At 40.9% G+C, this 18,489-nt stretch overlaps 1 protein-coding gene across 3 annotated transcripts in view; it reads left to right on the plus strand.

Annotated features, from left to right (window-relative positions):
- The window catches only part of TGFB2 (transforming growth factor beta 2), a 79,276-nt gene extending 61,059 nt beyond the window's left edge, over positions 1–18,217 (plus strand). For 2 of the 3 annotated variants that reach the window (XM_036096178.2, XM_036096179.2), the window contains 5 exons: positions 10,835–10,967; positions 11,090–11,200; positions 12,710–12,887; positions 14,105–14,258; positions 17,274–18,217. In XM_036096178.2, the coding sequence (XP_035952071.1) occupies positions 10,835–10,967; positions 11,090–11,200; positions 12,710–12,887; positions 14,105–14,258; positions 17,274–17,432 (735 nt within the window). In that variant the 3' untranslated portion in view covers positions 17,433–18,217. The remainder of the gene's footprint in view (positions 1–10,834; positions 10,968–11,089; positions 11,201–12,709; positions 12,888–14,104; positions 14,259–17,273) is intronic. The other variant, XM_036096180.2, reaches the window with a different exon arrangement.
- Positions 18,218–18,489: the final 272 nt, after the last annotated feature.

The following is an 18,489-nucleotide window of genomic DNA, read 5'->3' on the forward strand; positions in this document are numbered from 1 at the left end:
TGTGCGGTCCAGCCTCAGGGACTGACGTGACTTGAGGTCTTGACTTAGTTTCCCTTCAGATGCTGTCACTGAATGTTGTATTGCACACATCTCTTTCTTGCCTGCACTGATGTGACTTCTGCCCAGTTGAATCTTTCTCTCTGCTGTGTGATTTATAGATGATGGTCTTCTGACTGCTCTTAAGCTGTGACATCTGAGAGACTTCTCTTCACACAAAGGCCTCCTTCATCCCTCAGACCTGTGGAAATGAATTTACTTGTTTATGCATACATGCAGTCAACACAAAGGCCCATCTGTAGAGAATGAAAAAAAAGTTGAAGGGAACAATAGAGAATTATAAGGTGTTTTCATCACCGAGGAAAGGCTTTCCTGTGTGTGTGTGTGTGTGTGTGTGTTTGTAGCTTGAAGACATATCTGGTGACATTTCCATAAAGGTCATTAAAGATCTATATATGCCATTCTTTATCCTAATTGCACACAGATACGTATAATACAGGAACTCTGTACCCTAAAGAGAAAGACTTAATATAATAACATAATAATGTAGATCTCTGAGCTCCAGAGAGACTGTATTTTTATGTGTGTCTTTCTTTTGAAGCTGATCCGTACTCCATGGGAGTTTACTCTGCAGGCTCTCTCGAAGCTCTCGTGAGGGATACATTACTACAGCCTCTTAGAGGGATGCAATTTCAAAGGAGCCAGGGCAATTACAACACAGGCCAATGGGAGAAGCAAGATAAGTATTGGGTCTGTTAAGTCACTTCTGAAGGACAATCAGGCAGTGTGTCGGTGTGTTAAGCACCCCCAGAGCGACCCAGCATTGTTCGAGGAGGCTGCAGTTGAGCAGGAACCGAGAGTTACATTTATGCCTCAGGGGAAGAAAAGCCATTTCGCCTACTTCTGATTCTCCGTAAAGCCCTGTTTTCTGTTCCTTGAAAATTCCCCTTCTTGCTTTTTCTCCCTTATTTTCATTCCACAGTGAAATATATTAAACAGAAAGGGTAAAATACAGTATAAAGTTGCTTACACTGATAATTCTTTCTGTCCTCCTTGTCATATACATATCTATGATATATATATATACACACACACATATACGTACAACACACATGCATACATAATCTCTGTGATGTGTGTGCATAAAATACCAAATTAATAGTATAAAAGATGGATTGTTTAAGGGCTTGTCACTTTATTGTGTGTGTCTTTCTAATGAAGTCTGTTAGTCAACAAGCATTTACCAAGAACGGACTGTGCAAAGACTTTGTGGAAGAATAAGAAAGAGCCAGAACATCCTTTGTTTTGAAGGACTTCATGGTCAGAGCATTTAGAACATATTCAACCCAATGTAACCTACAAACACCTATTGTGATAGTATGAATTGTGTCCCCTCAAAAAAGATATGTTGAAATCCTAATCCCCAGGACCTCAGAATGTGACCTTTCTTGGAAATAGAGTCATTGTAGATACAATCTGTTAAGTCAAAATGAGGTCCTACTGCAGTAGGGAGTAGACCCTTCATTCTATATGATTAGTGTCCTTATAGGAAGATGACTATGTAAAGACAGAGACACACAGGGAGAATGCCATGTGAAGACACAGGCAGTGATCGAAGTTAGGTAGCTTCCAGCCAACGAATGCCAAATATTACCAGCAAAACACCAGGTGCTGGGAGAGGTAAGGAAGGATCCCCCTTGGGAGGCTTCCCAGGAACATGGCCCAGCCAACACCTTGATTTCTGACTTCTTGCCCCCAGAACCATGTACCCCAGAGAGTACATTCTGCTCTTTTAAGCCACCCAGTTTGTGGTGCTCTGTTCAGGCAGCCCCTGGGAGTCTAACACACTTACCGGAGCAAACTCTCCCTAAGTTCAAGCTTCCGGTGCTTAGGACGGATGGAGGAGCCCTGCAGAGAAAGGAAGATTCCATTTATTTGTTCTCTTTTGTAATGACCCAGTACATCTCTGTGATCTGGACTGTGTTCTCACAGTGCCCAGTATTCTTGCCAACCTTTCAGACGTTAGTAGTTACCTTTTTACTTTGTTGATAGTTATCTCCTTGCTCCTAGTCATGCCCTGCATCAGTGACCTCATTGTGGCCTGTGAATGCATGGCTTTCAATTGTTGGGAGACCTCGCTCCCTTCCTAGAGCGTGTGCTCTTTTAAGAACAGGGACCATCTTATTGTCCTGGACAAAAGGGCAAAGCCTTGCTCACAGCAGGTGCTTAAGAGCTGTTGAACTAAACTGGAGGAAGTGAGCTATAAAGTAAATTGGAACAGCTGAATAAATGAGGACTCGGGCATGTATAAGATGCCCAGCAATTATTCAACAAATGAATGAATAACTAAACCAATGAACTGATCATATAAAATATTTCAGAACTTATACATTGGTTTTGCAAGTGATATTTTGGAGAATCACCTGTTCCTCCTGCAGAGAAGCCAAGAAACACCTTCAGGAGTGTGCTCTGTTTGTTTGTGTGAGAGGAAATGTTGATAGTAGCAAGATTTCAACCCAGAGAGTCAAATCTCTAAAATTAAATCAATGAAGCCTCCAGTGTCTGCAAACTAGAGTACAGGGATTATGGAGATGTAAATAAGTACGTGTTTCCCTCTCTCTTTTAGGAGCTGGCTATTCCCTTGGAAGACATGGACATTTATGCACAGGCAGGATTACCCGTGAGGCCACTGTGTGCAAGGGGCTGAATGCTTGGCACACACAGTAATTGCTGGGGGGCTGGGACAAGAAAAGGGATTTCAGAGTGAAAGTAACCATTTCATTGAAGAGCGGGGCTAAAGAATAGAAAGGTTTTTGCTATTGTTAAGTTTGTTTTTGTTTTTAAGTGAAAACTGGGAGAGTGGGGAAGACATTCTGATAGGGATACTAGTCTAAACACAGAGTTGGGACACAGAATATGTTTTAGGGATAGTGTTTAGATCGGTTTTCTAGGGATGAGAGGCGAGTCTAAGATGATAGATTGGTGGCAAGTTGTGTCTTAAATACTAAACTATGGATCTGGAGTTTATTCACTAGACAGTAGAAGCTGTCTAGTGAATCTGGAAGATTTTGACTAGATAAGGAACATAATTATAATAATAATTCACGTCTATTGAATACCAGCAATGTGACAGATGCTTTCCCTACTCGTGTGTTACTTAATTCTCTTAACAACCATGGAAGGTGGGTTTTATTAACCCATTTCATAAATAAGAAAATCACAGATCCAGTAAGTGCTAGTTTTTGTTGTTTGCCTGACTTCAAAGCCTATGAGAATTTTTACTACATTAACGATTTCCAAAGGCACTTGGCAAGCCCTATGGGGTTCTTCAAAGAAACCTAAGGGACCACAGGATTGGATTGTCAGTTGACGAAAATGGGCAAGACTCCTGGACTAAACTGGGCCTCACACCTCATACTAGTGAAGTTCTATATTTTTTCTGCTGTATATAACATAACCATGGAGTGTTGATTAAAGAAACAGGGCCAACCAGGAAAGAAGGACCCAAGGATCCAGCTAGAGGTTATGGTTTTGGCCCTAGGTGATTTAACGTTGTTACCGTCACCCTGACGAAGCACACGGTTGCTGGTACTATGTGGCTAAGAAGAATAGCATATGTTTTGAGTAGCAAACAGGATTCAGAGGGCTCCCAAAAGGCTAAAAACGAAGGTCAGGGTCAAATAAGAAGTTCAAAATTAACAAAGATCATGTGTAATTTGCATTTAGGTTCAAGAACGAATTACATAAATATAGACTAGAGGGGTGGTTCTCAGAGTCGACCAGCAGTTTGTGCAACACCTAGGAATATGTCAGAAGTGCAAATTCTTGGGCCCCAGTCTCATCCCTATTAGATCAGAAAGTCTGGGGGTTTAGGGCTCAGCAATCTGTGTTTTATTTAATAAGCCCTCCAGATGTTTCTAATGCAGGCTGAAGTTAGAGAACCACGCAGCTAGATAAACCACCTTCCCTTCCCTTCTTGCCTCCCTTCATTACTTTCTCTTTATTCCATGTCATTCCAGAAAGGATTTGGGATGGAAAATCTGACTTAACGGTTTGTGTCAGGACAAAGGTTTTATTTTATAAAAAGTTTACTATGACTCAATGGTGTGATGTGGTTACTGCCAAAAGTAAATAGTTTGCATTAAAAATAGTGACCAGAACAAGGGAAGCAACAGCCCCTCTTTTCCACATGTGGCACATTCTGTAATATTCTCCACATCCTGCTAGACTGCATCTGAGTGTGTTGAGGAAGTAATTACAAGAGGAGTATCGAAGGGGGCTTGACAAGGATGGTGAAGCTCCTCAAACCTTGTTCTGAAGGAAACAGTTGAGAGAAGGCGCCTCCTATGATTGGGGCCTGACATAGAAAAGAAAGAGAATTTGTATCTTGTTCCAGAGAACAAAACACAATATGAGGAAGCCCTGTCCTCTGGAATGAAGAGGGCAGGGTGTTAGTCCAGACTTTTCCTACAGGGCTGTGGTCACGCAAGTAAGTATTTCAGGCTTCTTTCCCTTTGGCTGCAGACTGTAGATGATAAGGGCCATGATGTCCACCCCACAGGGTTTTTGTGAAGACCAAAAAAAACATGAACATGTACAAATATTTGAAAAACTGGAAATGATAGTACGGATATGAAGCAATGATATTATTATTAAGTAGGACTAGTTGGTGGAGATTTTATATCCAAGAGAAGGAAGGATTACAACATTACAAATTATTCAGAAGTGAGAGGGCCTTTCTCAAGAAGTCCTGAGTCCGCTGTCACGAGAAGTCTTCAGACAGAGACGGAGATGTCAATGAATGAATTGTAGGGGTTGAAGCCGATGGCCTTCTGGTCCCTTTCTGACACTGATATTTCATGATAGGGAAGTTAAAGCACATCTGAGACAAAGTGCTCAAGGCCCGCAGAGTAGGTGCTTAATTCAGCATTTGCTAATCACTCTGTGCCAGTAACCACAAACATTTAAATGCATTTAAATGTTAAGTACATTAAAAACATTAAATGCATTTAAAAACAACAACAACAACTAGTTAACCCGGTGTTGGGTTTTTACCTTCAGCCCTATTGTTAGATTTACCTTCGCATTAGAAGTCTGGGTTGAACTGGCTCCCTGGCGCTCCTTTAGGTCCATTGATGTCTGAATATGCAAAGTAAAATGGAATTCTTAATGCTTTCTTATACCTCTTTGCAGTATCTCATGGGAAAGGAGTACGTATCGCCCTTGGGGTCTAAGCCAAACCTGAGTTGATTTACAACGTTATTCCTCTAAGACTAAGATTTCCTCTGGCTGTAATTTTGCATCTAGTCTTCTATTTCTTTCTTTCTTTCTTTTTTTTTTTTTTTGCCCTGAACTATTGGGTAACATCAGTGACTTTTGCCTCAATCCACTCCTGATTGGCTGCTTTCCAGTGGCAGAGAGATGAATGGATCCTTCTGTGTAGGGAGTTTTGTAATTCAGTGAAGAGTTTAGAGCCTTGCCAAAGGTGGTATGTGGGTATTTTGCACATATTATAGATAATGTGTGTATATCAATAATGTAATGAAGGTAACATTCATACCACTGTGGGTGGTAGCTAAGTGAGGGGCAGCTAAATTCATTTTCAATATATTAGAAGCTCTCCTTTCTAATTCAATCAGAAACAGTTGTTCATCTGTTAAAGAAAAAGGTCAAAGCAGGGGATTATAGAAACAGGAGAGAGTGAGTGAGTGAGAGAGGGAAATAAATATTTTAACTTAAAACATATATATGTATATGTGTATGCAGATGCAAAGACACACACACACACACACACACACACACACACACGCACACACACTTTACATGCTGAGTGTTTTATAAAAGGCCAAGGACTTTTCTATGGCTCTGACTACTGCCAATCCATGTTGTATTTTTTGCATGAACCACATCCATTATGCATCATCTACAATTTCTAGTTTTTCATTTCTTTGAAGAAGAAAGAAATTTCAGGACAATTGTTGAGCAACCCGAGTGGAGGATCCTTCTAGGGCTGTTTGTTTGTTTTTTAAGTTATTTATTTATTTATTTATTTATTTATTTATTTATTTATTTAATTTAGAGAGTGAGCAGGGGGAGGAGCAGAGGGAGAGGAAGAGAGAGAACCCCAAGCGGACTCCACGCTGAGCATGGAACCTGATGTGGAGCTCGATCTCATGACCCTGAGATCACGACCTGAGCCAAAATCAAGAGTTGCACGCTTAAACCAACTGAGCCACCGAGGCACCCCAGGATCTTTCTAGGTTTTTTTTTTTTTTTTAAAGATTTTATTTATTTATTTGACAGAGACACAGTGAGAGAGGGAACACAAGCAGGGGGAGTGGGAGAGGGAGAAGCAGGCTTCCCGCTGAGCAGGGAGCCCGATGTGGGGCTCGATCCCAGGACCCTGGGATCATCACCTGAGCCAAAGGCAGACGCATAACGACTGAGCCACCCAGGCGCCCCTCCTTCTAGGTTTTTATCATATTATTCCTTTTGTTATTTCTTCTATAGCTGTCTCTGTGACATCTGAAATTAGAAAAAGAGTTTGTTGTGGTAAAATATACATAAATTTAACCTTTTAACCACTTTTTAAGTATATAATTCAGTGGCATTAAGTACATTTACAATGTCATACAACCACTACTACTCACTATTTCCAGAAATTTCCCATCATCCCAAACAGAAACTCTGCACCCATTAAATAGTAACTCCCCATTTTCCTTACCCACCACCCCTAGTGACTTCTATTCTGTTTTCTCTCTCTATGAATTTGCCTATTCTAGGTGCCTCATGGAAATGAAATCATATATTATTTGTCCTCTGGTGTCTGGCTTAGTTCATTTAGCATGATGTTTTCAAGATTCATCCATATTGTAATGTGTCAGAATTTCGTTCATTTTTATGGCTAAATAATAATCTGTTATGTGTATACAGTACATTTTATTTATATTGTTTGTATATCTATTGATGAACACTTGGGTTGTTTTCACTTTTCAGCTATTGTGAGTAATGTTGCTATGAACATTGGGGTGCAAGTATCTGTTTGAGTCCCTGCTTTCAGTTCTTTTGGTTATATACCTAGGAGTGGAATCACTGAATCAAATGGTAATTCTATGTTTACCTTTTTGAGGAACCACCAAACTGTTTTTTTTTTTTTTAAGTGTTTTTAAAGCAACTTGCCTGTACTGAAGACTTTACAAAACATTCAACTTGGTTTTCACAAAAGCAACAGCTCTCTTAAATATTGGGCCTGCATTTCATTATTTCTAGACCATTTGATTCCCCTGGATAATTACAATATCAAGTCCAACTAGCATACACAGGTTTAGAAACATATACAGTTGATATTTGCTAAGCATACAACTCAACGGATAAGACCAGAAGTTCTCAAAACATACTAGAGAGTAGTTTTCCAGCAATGAACCCCAGCATAAACCAATATATATTACAGAACAAATGGAGAATACCGGTTAATCTGGAAGCCAGTTAAGAGAGCTTCTAGTATTCAACTAAACTATCTTTGTCATGATACGATGTGTAGAGGAATTTAGAAGCGACTCTGATTCTGGAAAAAAACAGCTGCATATCCATGACTGTTCATGTTCAATACACTTGTTGGGAGACTGGAGAAAGATGACAGCAAAGGCTAAAATGGAGTGGGAAGTTGACTGACTGTATAAACTCTTGAATTTGAGGAAGTCTTAATCGATAACAGCAGTGGGTTGATTTTCTTCCCTTCCAGTTTAATTTTGTGTGGATGATAAATGGAAGATAAACAGGGAATAGGGAGGTTGTGCCTATTCTTAGAAAGAAGATACCTTTCAAGTTAAGATTTCAGGCTTTGAGATGTGATTAGAAGGTTTTCTAGGCAGTTATGAGACAACACCACCAAGCTGTAGGAGGAGTACTTTTATAGAGCATCATTCATCCTAGTTAGTGACTCAAGTGATTAAAGGTTTGGGAAATTGCCCCTCTAAATATGGGCTAAAGGAACAGGGTTTATTTAGCTTAGAGAGAGAGAGCGGGCATGCTGAGGGGGACTTAATAATAGTCTCCAAGAATATGAGGGATAGTCTATGAGTGATGGAAAGCAGCTGTTTCCTGTTTCCACTGAGGACTTGGTAAGAAAGAATGGAGTTCAATTGCAACAAGTGAGTTTAAGAACTCCTTGGCCATAAAGTTTGAGACAGCAAACCCACAAGACCAAAGCCACCTCTCTATTTCAGAATTGTGCAACTAACTAGCTGTCGTTCTTGGGTGGTTTAAATGGGCTTGTTCTTGAAATAGCAAAAAGACATAGAGGACCTATCAGTCAGGTGAGAATATGAAGTTGTCCACTGTTAGAATCTACTGGTGTTTTGTGGCTGAGGAAGCACTCATTAGAAGATGAGATTTAAGAAATTAAAAAGTTTCAGAATCTTTTTGCTCCCTTTTGGTCTGCTTTTAAAGCAGGATCATCTAAATTTACCCCTTCTCTCTGAGGTGAAAAATTGCCATGGATTTGCTGGTATGTGCTTTTCTGCCCATTTGGTCAATACAGTCGTTAAAAAAAATTCTGTGTCTTCAGTGATACTTATATCAGAGATAGATATCATAGACATTTGATATATATACATATATATATATATAATATGTAATTAATACAACAATGAAAACAATGTTTTGTTCTAGACATTGTGTCTAAGTGTTAGGGATAAGAAGATGAATAAGACAGACACTGTGCTGATTAGGAGCAAAGCAAATATAAAAGCATTATGAAATAATGCATCAATATAGGAGGTACACTAGGGAAAAAATTTAAAATCAGAAAAATGCATTCTGGATTTGCTACCAATTTTTAAGCAGCGAGGCAGATGGAACTGTCCGAAAACTTCTCAACCATTATTTTATAATTTTTATCCTAGGTTAGGTTAATTATACCATTTATTATGAATTGGATACGGGGTGTCTTATTTGTCCAACTGGGAGTGTTTTCAAGGCAAGGTTTTATTTCCCAAGGATTGGCTGCTGTGAAGCTGTACCTTTAAAGTTACAGGTTTATGTTAGCATTAACTGTGTATACATTCCACAAGTTATATTTCCATCTTGTATCAACATTTATTTTATTCTTATTTAAAAATCTTTACTTCTATCACTGAGTGGTTTTTGGTTACCTGGAAGGGGGTAAGGATGAACTGTGATTCAAATTTGACCCCCATAACTCTTTGGTCTTCAAAATCCAGCACTGAAGTGGGGAAATTAGGGGTTTGCTTTGAATCCTCTCTCCCTATGTGTTCACCACGAGGCACTGAGTGAGTTACTGAACCTCCCCGAGACTCTACTTTACAGGAATGTTTTGAGGATGAAATGAAATGAAATAATGTGTGCCAAGCCCAGAGCCCAGTGCGCCCAGCCCTCAAGCCATGTTTACTTGCTTCCTTTAATTCACCAAGAACATCTCTCCCCTGTGGTAGAATCATGATTGCCTCTAGCTTGTCTTCACTTAGTGGGGTGTGTTGACCCTCAGGGGCAAGACCAGGAGAGTAGGTTTTGTCTAAAATTCATTGAGGGCCCCCCAAAGTTCCATTGTGAGAATCTCTTTCCTTTCCTAAACTTACTTCATCCAGAAAAAACGTCTACCCTAATGCCAAATATTTTAGGAAGCATTTGTTGCTAAATTATCTGAACGAGTCATGTATGCACATGGAAGAAAGGTCCTTTTAAAATCAGCAGGAAGATTACGCATTTTTGTTTTGCAGGGTTGAAAGAAGAATAAGTAAGGCTTCTAGATATTCAGGCATTAACAGACACTGATTAAATTGAGTGCTGTGCCTGGGAATGGCGTCAAATTGAAGACGTGATCACTGCCCTGAGGAAGCGTAGGAACTTGTTGGAAAGACCAGCCCACATGTATGAAACGAGCCCAGAATAGTTAGACTCAATGTCGGGAAGGGCAGTATAAGCCCCTGAGTACTGAGGGAAGGCAAGACACAGGTTTGGGTAGGGATTGTAATAGAGCTCTAGGAGACTTGAGATCTTGGTTTGACTGGCTCATAAAACACTCTCATTTAAAGACAGACAGAATTTTTAAAAACCACCTGAAGTGTTCACTTCCTATAGAAACCCAAGAACCTACTACAGTTGCTCTTCACATATTTGAACTAAATGAATCCTTCTAAAGTCTCAGTGTTCAGGCTGATTGGCTTTCAGAGTCTCACTCACACTGTGCCAGACTGCTCCTGCCCCAATTCACTCTTTGTCTGCGGGATATGGAATATCTTTATCAATCATAACAAGTCACATGGAGAGTAAAAACCCCAGCTAGACACTTACCTCAAAAGCTGAAGCGTGCCACATATTGTAATGTGGGTGGATTTAGGAAGCAGGGTTGGGACATTTTTCTCTTTATTAGAAGGAGATTTATAAGTCAGGACCTTTAGAGGGTGAGCATGGGTCCTCTGGACTGGCCCACTCCTCCTGTCCCTCCCTACCACCCAGCTCCCCAAATTAAAAAGCAGAACAACAGAACCATTAACTTAATAGCATAGAATTTATGGCTGAAATCTTACAAAGCTTATGTCAGCAAAGTAAAATAATTACTGTCACTTTCTCTTAGACACTTGGCTTTATGGTTCCTGTCACCTTTATCATAACACACAGCTGACTTAGTAGCTCTGTTTTTCATGGCACATGGCCTGGTGTTATGCTTTTATGCGCACGTGCTGTGGGATGACAATACGTGGGTGTACCAGAGTGGAGCTAAGTTTAGATAATGAATTGGAATACTGTTAATGGTTTTGGGTTAGTCATGCTGACCTTATGCCAGCTGAGCTTGTTCCCTCTCTCTCTCCTTCTCCAGATTCTCAAATCCAAAGATTTAACGTCTCCGACCCAGCGCTACATTGACAGCAAAGTCGTCAAGACAAGAGCAGAAGGCGAATGGCTTTCCTTTGACGTGACTGACGCCGTCCATGAATGGCTCCACCATAAAGGTTACAGCCGCCCTCTGTCCTCCTCCCTAGATGCTCAGTGACCCCACGTTACTGTAAGTTGATTGCAGATTTAAGGGTATTGTCACACATCCAAATGACCTCCTTGACTTAATGTTTTCCAGACAGAAACCTGGGATTTAAAATAAGTTTACACTGTCCCTGCTGCACCTTTGTACCATCTAATAATTACATCATTCCCAATAAAAGTGAAGAGCTAGAAGCAAGATTTGCAGGTAACTGAAACTTGGTCATACGAGGTGGGGGAGGGAGGGGTCTATATTCATAATCTCATGGGGGATGAAGTCTGTTTGCATGTGAGAATGGGATTGTTGGGTGAGGCTTGGGAGTTGTAATTGTTTGGGTAAAGATAAGGTTGGAGAAAGATATATGAGGGCAGAAGGGATTGGGACCAAGCAGTTGGTTCCCTGTTTATGCTGCTCCTTGCCCAGTGATGACTTGGCAGTACTAACTGACTGATTCATCAACTTTCCAAACTATTAGTCAGGTAAGCCCTTTATTCTTCATTCAAGCAAGCCAGCATTCCAGCTATGCTGATATTATAGCAGAAGATAGCATACATTCAAGGACACCCATTGATAATGCCCCAGGCGCAATGTCAGGAGGCCTACAACCATATTTCACTTGGGAAGCCCCTCATACCGTAGCCTCCTTACCTCACCTTCCATGTATCAGAACACTCCACCGTTTCTAGCTGGTGCCCAGTATTGCCAGTGGCTGCCTGATCAGACTTTTGGAATAATTTATAAAGACATAACGAGGCTTTAGTTGTTCCCTGTTCCTGCTCACCTCTTAGTGATTGGCCAAAGGTCAAGGAGAATGAGGAGATGCCAAGGGTTGGAGTTGCTGCCCTTATTAGCTCACCAGTTCGACCGATGAGAGGTAAAGAGGGATGTGTGCCATGTGCTCGTGCCCACAGCGGCTCCACACCAGCACGCCGGGGAGCTGATTTCCCCTCCCCAGCTACCACCACCCGGGACCAAGGCTACGGTGGCCCTTGCTCATGGAAAAATACTCCCGGAGGTCTAGAGATTTATTTCAGTCTCTAACCTAGCCATGATTCTCTAGAGTGTGGAGATTAAGTGCTTAAACTGGCAGTCTCTTGAGCATGCTTTGGGGAGCTCGAGTTTCTAAATCTCAGATGGAATCAGGAAAGTGTTGAGGATGCCATAAAATAAATGAAAAAGCCCTTTCTTCACAGCTTCCCCAAATAGCATTAAGTAAGGGTAACTTCTGTTTCCCTTGAACCTAATTCACTGCAATTTCGTGTAAGTCTCAGGTTGTGTTCATGAGGAAAGTCTTTTGAGTTTAGGAATCTGAGGAAGAGAGTGAACTGGCGGGGACAAGGCACGTTCTTTCGCTGTGCCTTCAGTCGCTGAGGGGCTGAACACAGCCTGACCTGAGGGTTGACTAAAATAAACTACCTCGGTTGCCCTTGGACTACGGTCAAAGGCTTCTTCTGTAGTGACCTTCATAACCAACAAGCCCTGCCTTGGACACTGAACCGCCTCCTGCCAAGAGCCTCAGTGAGAAGTGTCCATTGTCACCTGCGATTGTCTCCTCGTGCCATATCTATTTCCGTGGGGAATGGCGGTAGCCAGCTGATGATGCTATTGTGAGGTCATCACGGCTGTTTGTGACAAGATACAAAGGAAAAAAGAATGGCTGGTTATATTTGATGAAGGTAAAGCTAAATGTTTGTTACCCAAATGCATTTTTTCAAGGTATTGATGGCACCTCCACATATACCAGTGGTGATCAGAAAACTATAAAGTCCACTAGGAAAAAAAACAGTGGGAAGACCCCACATCTCCTGCTAATGTTGTTGCCCTCCTACAGACTTGAGTCACAACAGTCCAACCGGCGGAAGAAGCGTGCTTTGGATGCAGCCTATTGTTTTAGGTAAAGGAAATAAAAATAAAACAAAGTAATTACGTCTGTTAACTCTTAACACTGCTTTTGCCTTTTCTTACAAATTGACCTAAACTCCACTTGTTGCTTAAGGCCAGGTATGGGACAGGAGAGCCATCATACCTCCTAACAGCATTCTTCCCAGAGGCTTTAACCAGTTTTTCTGCGCGGTAGTCCTCAACACCTTGCAGTGCACCAAGTGTGAAGTCAGAAAATTAGTCCCCTGACGTTTTTTTCCCAAATCCCTCTGAAGTCCTTTGGGGCTGAAGAAGAAAATGAGCTCCCTGCTCCCCAGAGCAAATATAAGGTTACTTGAAGCGTATGATGGCGGATCCTTAATTGGAAAGACTCACCATCTGTGTGAAGCCCTCACCGCCCCCCCACACACAGAGTAGAGTGCCCATGGCCATGCCCTTTTCCACAGAGATGAGAGAAATAGAAGAAGAATGCTATTTATTGTGTCATTAGCTACAGAATCTGAGAGAAGTGAAGGCAACACAAATTTATTTCCCACTCCTGAAAGAGTTCATGGAGGGGAGAGTATGAGTGTTCTCCTGTGGTTTCTTATCAAGCCTCATAAGAGGAAAGTTCTTTCTTTATTTTGAGAGCTATGGGGCAGTAAGGGGTTCTCACTGATAAAGTGCTCAAAGAGCTCATGAGTAAAAGGGCTTTTTTTTTTGCTCGCCAGAGTCAGTGGTTGCATGAAGCGAGGTTCCATGTGTCTTGATCTCTGGCTCATTCCCGGGTCTAGGGACAGGAGATAAAATAATGGATTCATTCTCAAAGGAAAATGCCTTAGATGGTTCTTTGAAAATAGCTGTTGTACTCCATTCATTTTATATTTGAAAGGGCAATCAAGGCTGACTGGCAAAACTGCCCAGTGTTGGTTGGAAAGGGGGGATTGGTCTCTTCAGCCACCTTTCTGCTTCTATCTAGTCATTCAAGAGAAAGGTTTGACTTTCAAGGTCACAGCCAAGGGACTTGGGGTTTAGAATTCATAAGGGAAAGTAGTCCAGCAGGTCACCATGACATTCCATCGTGAAAGTCCTTTGAGATTACTATAAAACCATTCAAACCTGGCCCATGATACTTGCTCATTAGATGCTGTTTGCCTGAGTGAAGGAGTCATTTTTCTGACTTGGAACGAGGCGTGGGGGGTGGGGGTGGGAAATCGGCTATAAAAGCTCCACCACTCTTTCTTCTAACAGAAATGTGCAGGATAATTGCTGCCTACGTCCACTTTACATTGATTTCAAGAGGGATCTTGGGTGGAAATGGATACATGAACCTAAAGGGTACAATGCCAACTTCTGTGCTGGAGCGTGCCCATATTTATGGAGTTCAGACACTCAGCATAGTAGGGTAAGTATTTGGCTCCATCTCTTCTATTTTGGGATCTCTAACGTGTACCTGCCAATAACATGTCCAGTGAATTCTAATTAGCCGGGTGCCTGTTCATCATCACACATGAATGGGTACTGGAGAAATCCTTTTGAATGGGGAGGTCAAGAATGTAGGGGGTAGGTGAAATCAGAAGTAACACTGTTCAGTTTGAAAAGTAGGTTTTACCTTCCCAATTCAATGATAAGCAACCAGAAGACAGTTTTGTTCATTTTTTCCTTTATTTTATATTGTAAGCGATTAGTAGCTATAAAAAATCTTTTGGAATCAAAATATCCCTTGGGGTCATGTACAGCTTGGATGTGAAGGGACCCAGGTCCCCATCTAAAGAAGGAGCCATTATCATCTACATCAAGGACTGTCATAGAGGAAAAAACTTTGAGGACCTCAGTGGATGCTTTGGCATAGTGACTCACTAGTGTATGGCAATTAAAAAGTCATTTGACTTCTCTAAACCTCAATACCTCAAATTTTTATCCGTAGAAAGAATGTTTATGTTAAAAATGATCTTTAAAATAACGATGCCAAGCTCAAGAGTAGATATAAAGAGCAAACAGATGAAATAAGAGAAAATGATTTGAAAATTAGTATCTCCACGTCTTTTTTAATATACCCAAAGTACACAAGAATCTAAATATTTTGTCAAATTACTTCAGTGAGGTTAGAAGGCTAATTCAGAGGACCAGTCCTAGATGGGAGGCCATGGGTTAGTAGCCCAGATCAGCAAAGACTTTTTCTATGTAATAATGATGCTTGTCCTAATGCTTTTTCCTGGTACCTCATAATGTAGGATTTTAGAGATGGAAAGGACTTCATAAATTATCTTGTCCAAACATTTAACTTTACTTAAAGGAATTGGGGTCTAGATCGTGTAGGTGACTTGCCCAGGATCAAACAGTTGGTGACAAACCAAAACTTGGAACGCAGGCTTCCTTGTTTTATAACCAAGGCCTCCGTTTGCTCTGTCTTACTGAGTCTAATTCCTGAAATGTGGCTACACATTGAGGTTATGCCTCTGTAAGTCTCCTTATTAAAGAGGCATTAGAAAAATTGCCTTCACTGCAGGGTAGGAAAATGGACCTGCTGCCAAAAGGATCACATAATGCACTCGGCTCAAGTCAAGAGTTTGGGGGTTATCAATTATTTTAGACAATCTGTAGTATAAAATTCCTCTTTAATTCATATGAAAAATCACGTGTTAGTAGAACATGAAGTCTATTTATTTATAAATGCCTACATATGCTGGGCTTTAAGTTGACAAATAGGATTCTCCTTCCTTCAGCTGTTTTCCCAACTCCCCTGTAGATTTTGGCACTCCCGGCTCACCATGTGCTTGGCCATGTGAGGAAAACTTGCTCATGCCTGTCCCTTTGTCTGAGCTCTCTGGCCAGGCTGTTTCAACTGGGCTGTGGCAACAGTAGCTACAATGTGGGCAAGGTCCCAGTGCCAAGTAGAAATATAATTCCCCTCCCTGATACACAGAGGGAGTGTGTGAAGGCTGAGACCATGCTTGTTTTTCAAGGAGAGAGGAAGAATAACTGTCATGGTCACAAATATGTGGTTTGGACAGTTACCCAAGAAGTCAGAGGTAGCTTAATAAAGTAGTCAGTGTTGCTGCACTGAACAGATCTTCTGTCTTCGGCTGAAAAAATCGCAGTGAATCTCGAGGAAAAGGTCACTTGCTGTTTGACTAACACATTAATGGCATCCTTGGAAATGTCTCTTTATCATCACCGGGGAACCTACATAATTCCATTGGTAAAAGTCCCATCCCCCTTGGATATAAAACGGAGTTAAGGGTATGGGACTGACTCTAGAACTTTCGCTTCATTCCACTGTGGGACTGGCTAAAGCCCTCCAACTTAGACACCACCATTTACCACGTGGAATCTAATGGAGGGTTGATTATTATTACTCTCGTGGTTAATTATTATTACTCTTAAGCAAAATGTAAGAAAGTGAATAATTAAAAAGAGAGCTTGCTTTTAGTGTCATTCTTTTTTTTTTAAAAGATTTTTATTTATTTATTTTTGAGAGAGAGAGTGTGTGTGCGAGAGAGCACGAGCAGGGGGCTGGGGCAGAGGGAGAAGCAGACTCCCCGGGAGCCGATGAGGGACTCGATCCCAGGACGCTGGGGTCATGACCTGAGCCGAAGGCGGACGCTTAACCCACTGAGCCACCCAGGCGCCCTAGTGTCATTCTTAATTAACTCTTAACTGCTTAATGTTTTATCGTATTTATGAAACAATAAGAAATGAAAAGACTCGTGTCTTTTTTCTTTTAAGCGAAAATGTAGGTGACATTAAATTGGCCCACAAAGATACAGCACAGAGAGGTTTCACGTGCAGACAGGTGTTTTTTTCTATACCTAAGGGTAGATTAAAGCTCTGATGGGAGTTGTAGAAGTGATTCTTCTACTCCTCTGTGTATTTGCTTCTTCACGGAGGACAACAGTCTCATATTGCCTTATTTGGGCTATGAGGTCAAAACAAAGTCCATAGAGTCTCTGAGCTTAATGGAACTCTAACCTAGGTGGGAATTGGAAATAGACACTCGGTTACAAGGAAGTGTAGACAGCAGAGCAAATACTAAGAGGACCAAGTTTTTCGAGGGCCTGGCAAGCGCGTGCAGCAAGGCAGTGATCAAAGTCCAGAATTATTGGGGAAACTGTAAACTTTGTTGAATGAGCGATTTTGTGCAATCTGAGCTTTTACAAAATCATTTGTTTACGATGCAGGAGGAAAGGATTCTGTAGGAAAATGATGAATTCAGTGATTACTAGGAACACATATCAAGTTGGCCATAATTGGGGGTTAAGAGAAGGAAATTGTAAACCAAAACTCGTTTAAATTGTCTCCTGAGTGCTGACGGATAAGGTAACACTATGGCTCTATGGAATGGTTCTTTTTAAAGTAATTGCCCTCCCCCCCCCCTTTTTTTTTCCTATGTTCTCTTTCCTCTCCTATGTCCTTTCAGGTTCTCAGCCTATATAATACCATAAATCCAGAAGCATCTGCTTCTCCTTGCTGCGTGTCCCAGGATTTAGAACCGCTAACCATTCTCTACTACATCGGCAAAACACCCAAGATTGAACAACTCTCTAATATGATCGTAAAGTCTTGCAAATGCAGCTAAGATTCTTGGAAAAGTGGCAAGACGATAATCCCATGGTGGAGGATCAGGAGGAGGACAACGACGAGAACAATGACAATGTTTGTAACAAGAAAGCATAAGAGAGCCTTGCTTCAACAGTGTTAAAAATTTTTGAAAAAAGCGGTACTAGTTCAAACACTTTGGAAGTCTGTGTTCTGTTTGTTAAAACTGGCATCTGAAACAAAACAAAACAAAACAAATTGAAGGCTTTATTCTACATTTCACCTACTCTGTGAGAGAGACAAGAAGCGAAACCTTTTTTTTTTTAAGAAAAAAATAAACACTGGAAGAATTTGTTAGTGTTAATTATGTGAAAGGAAAAAACAAACAAACAGGAAAATCCCATTAAGTGGAGTTGCTGTACATACCGTTCCTATCCCATGCCTCACTTGATTTTTCTGTATTGCTATGCAATAGGCACCCTTCCCATTCTTACCTTTAGAGTTAACAGTGAGTTATTTATTGTGTGTTACTATATAATGAACATTTCATTGCCCTTGGAAAATAAAACAGGTGTATAAAGTGGAGACCAAATACTTTGCCAGGAACTCATGGATGGCTTAAGGAACTTGAACTCAAACGAGCCAGAAAAAAAAGAGGTCATATTAACGGGATGAAAAACCAAGCAAGTTATTATATGACCAAGCAAGTCTGCAGTAAGATAAAGACCCTGAAAACACATGCCATGTGCCGACTGCCCAAGGAAGCTTCTTGTAAGGTTCAAAACTGAAAAGCCTGTTAATAAAGGAAACTTTCAGTCAGAATAAGTCTGTAAGATTTTTTTTTTCTTTTTAATTGTAAATGGCTCTTTGTCAGTTTAGTGAACCAGTGACATGTTGAAATGTTTTGATACGTACCGGTCCAACTTCAGACCTTAAAGTATTGCCGTGTAGTTTTGCTATAGGTTTTTCTTCGTTTCCGTATATGTAACCATACCTACATTCTTATAATAGATGGGGAGAGAAGCCAGTGTAATTGGAAACACACCTGCAGATCTCTTTTGCAAACTATTAAATCAGAACGTTAACTACTTTACATG

Source organism: Halichoerus grypus, chromosome 7 (genome assembly GCF_964656455.1).
Source record: "Halichoerus grypus chromosome 7, mHalGry1.hap1.1, whole genome shotgun sequence".
NCBI classification, from domain to species: domain Eukaryota; kingdom Metazoa; phylum Chordata; class Mammalia; order Carnivora; family Phocidae; genus Halichoerus; species Halichoerus grypus.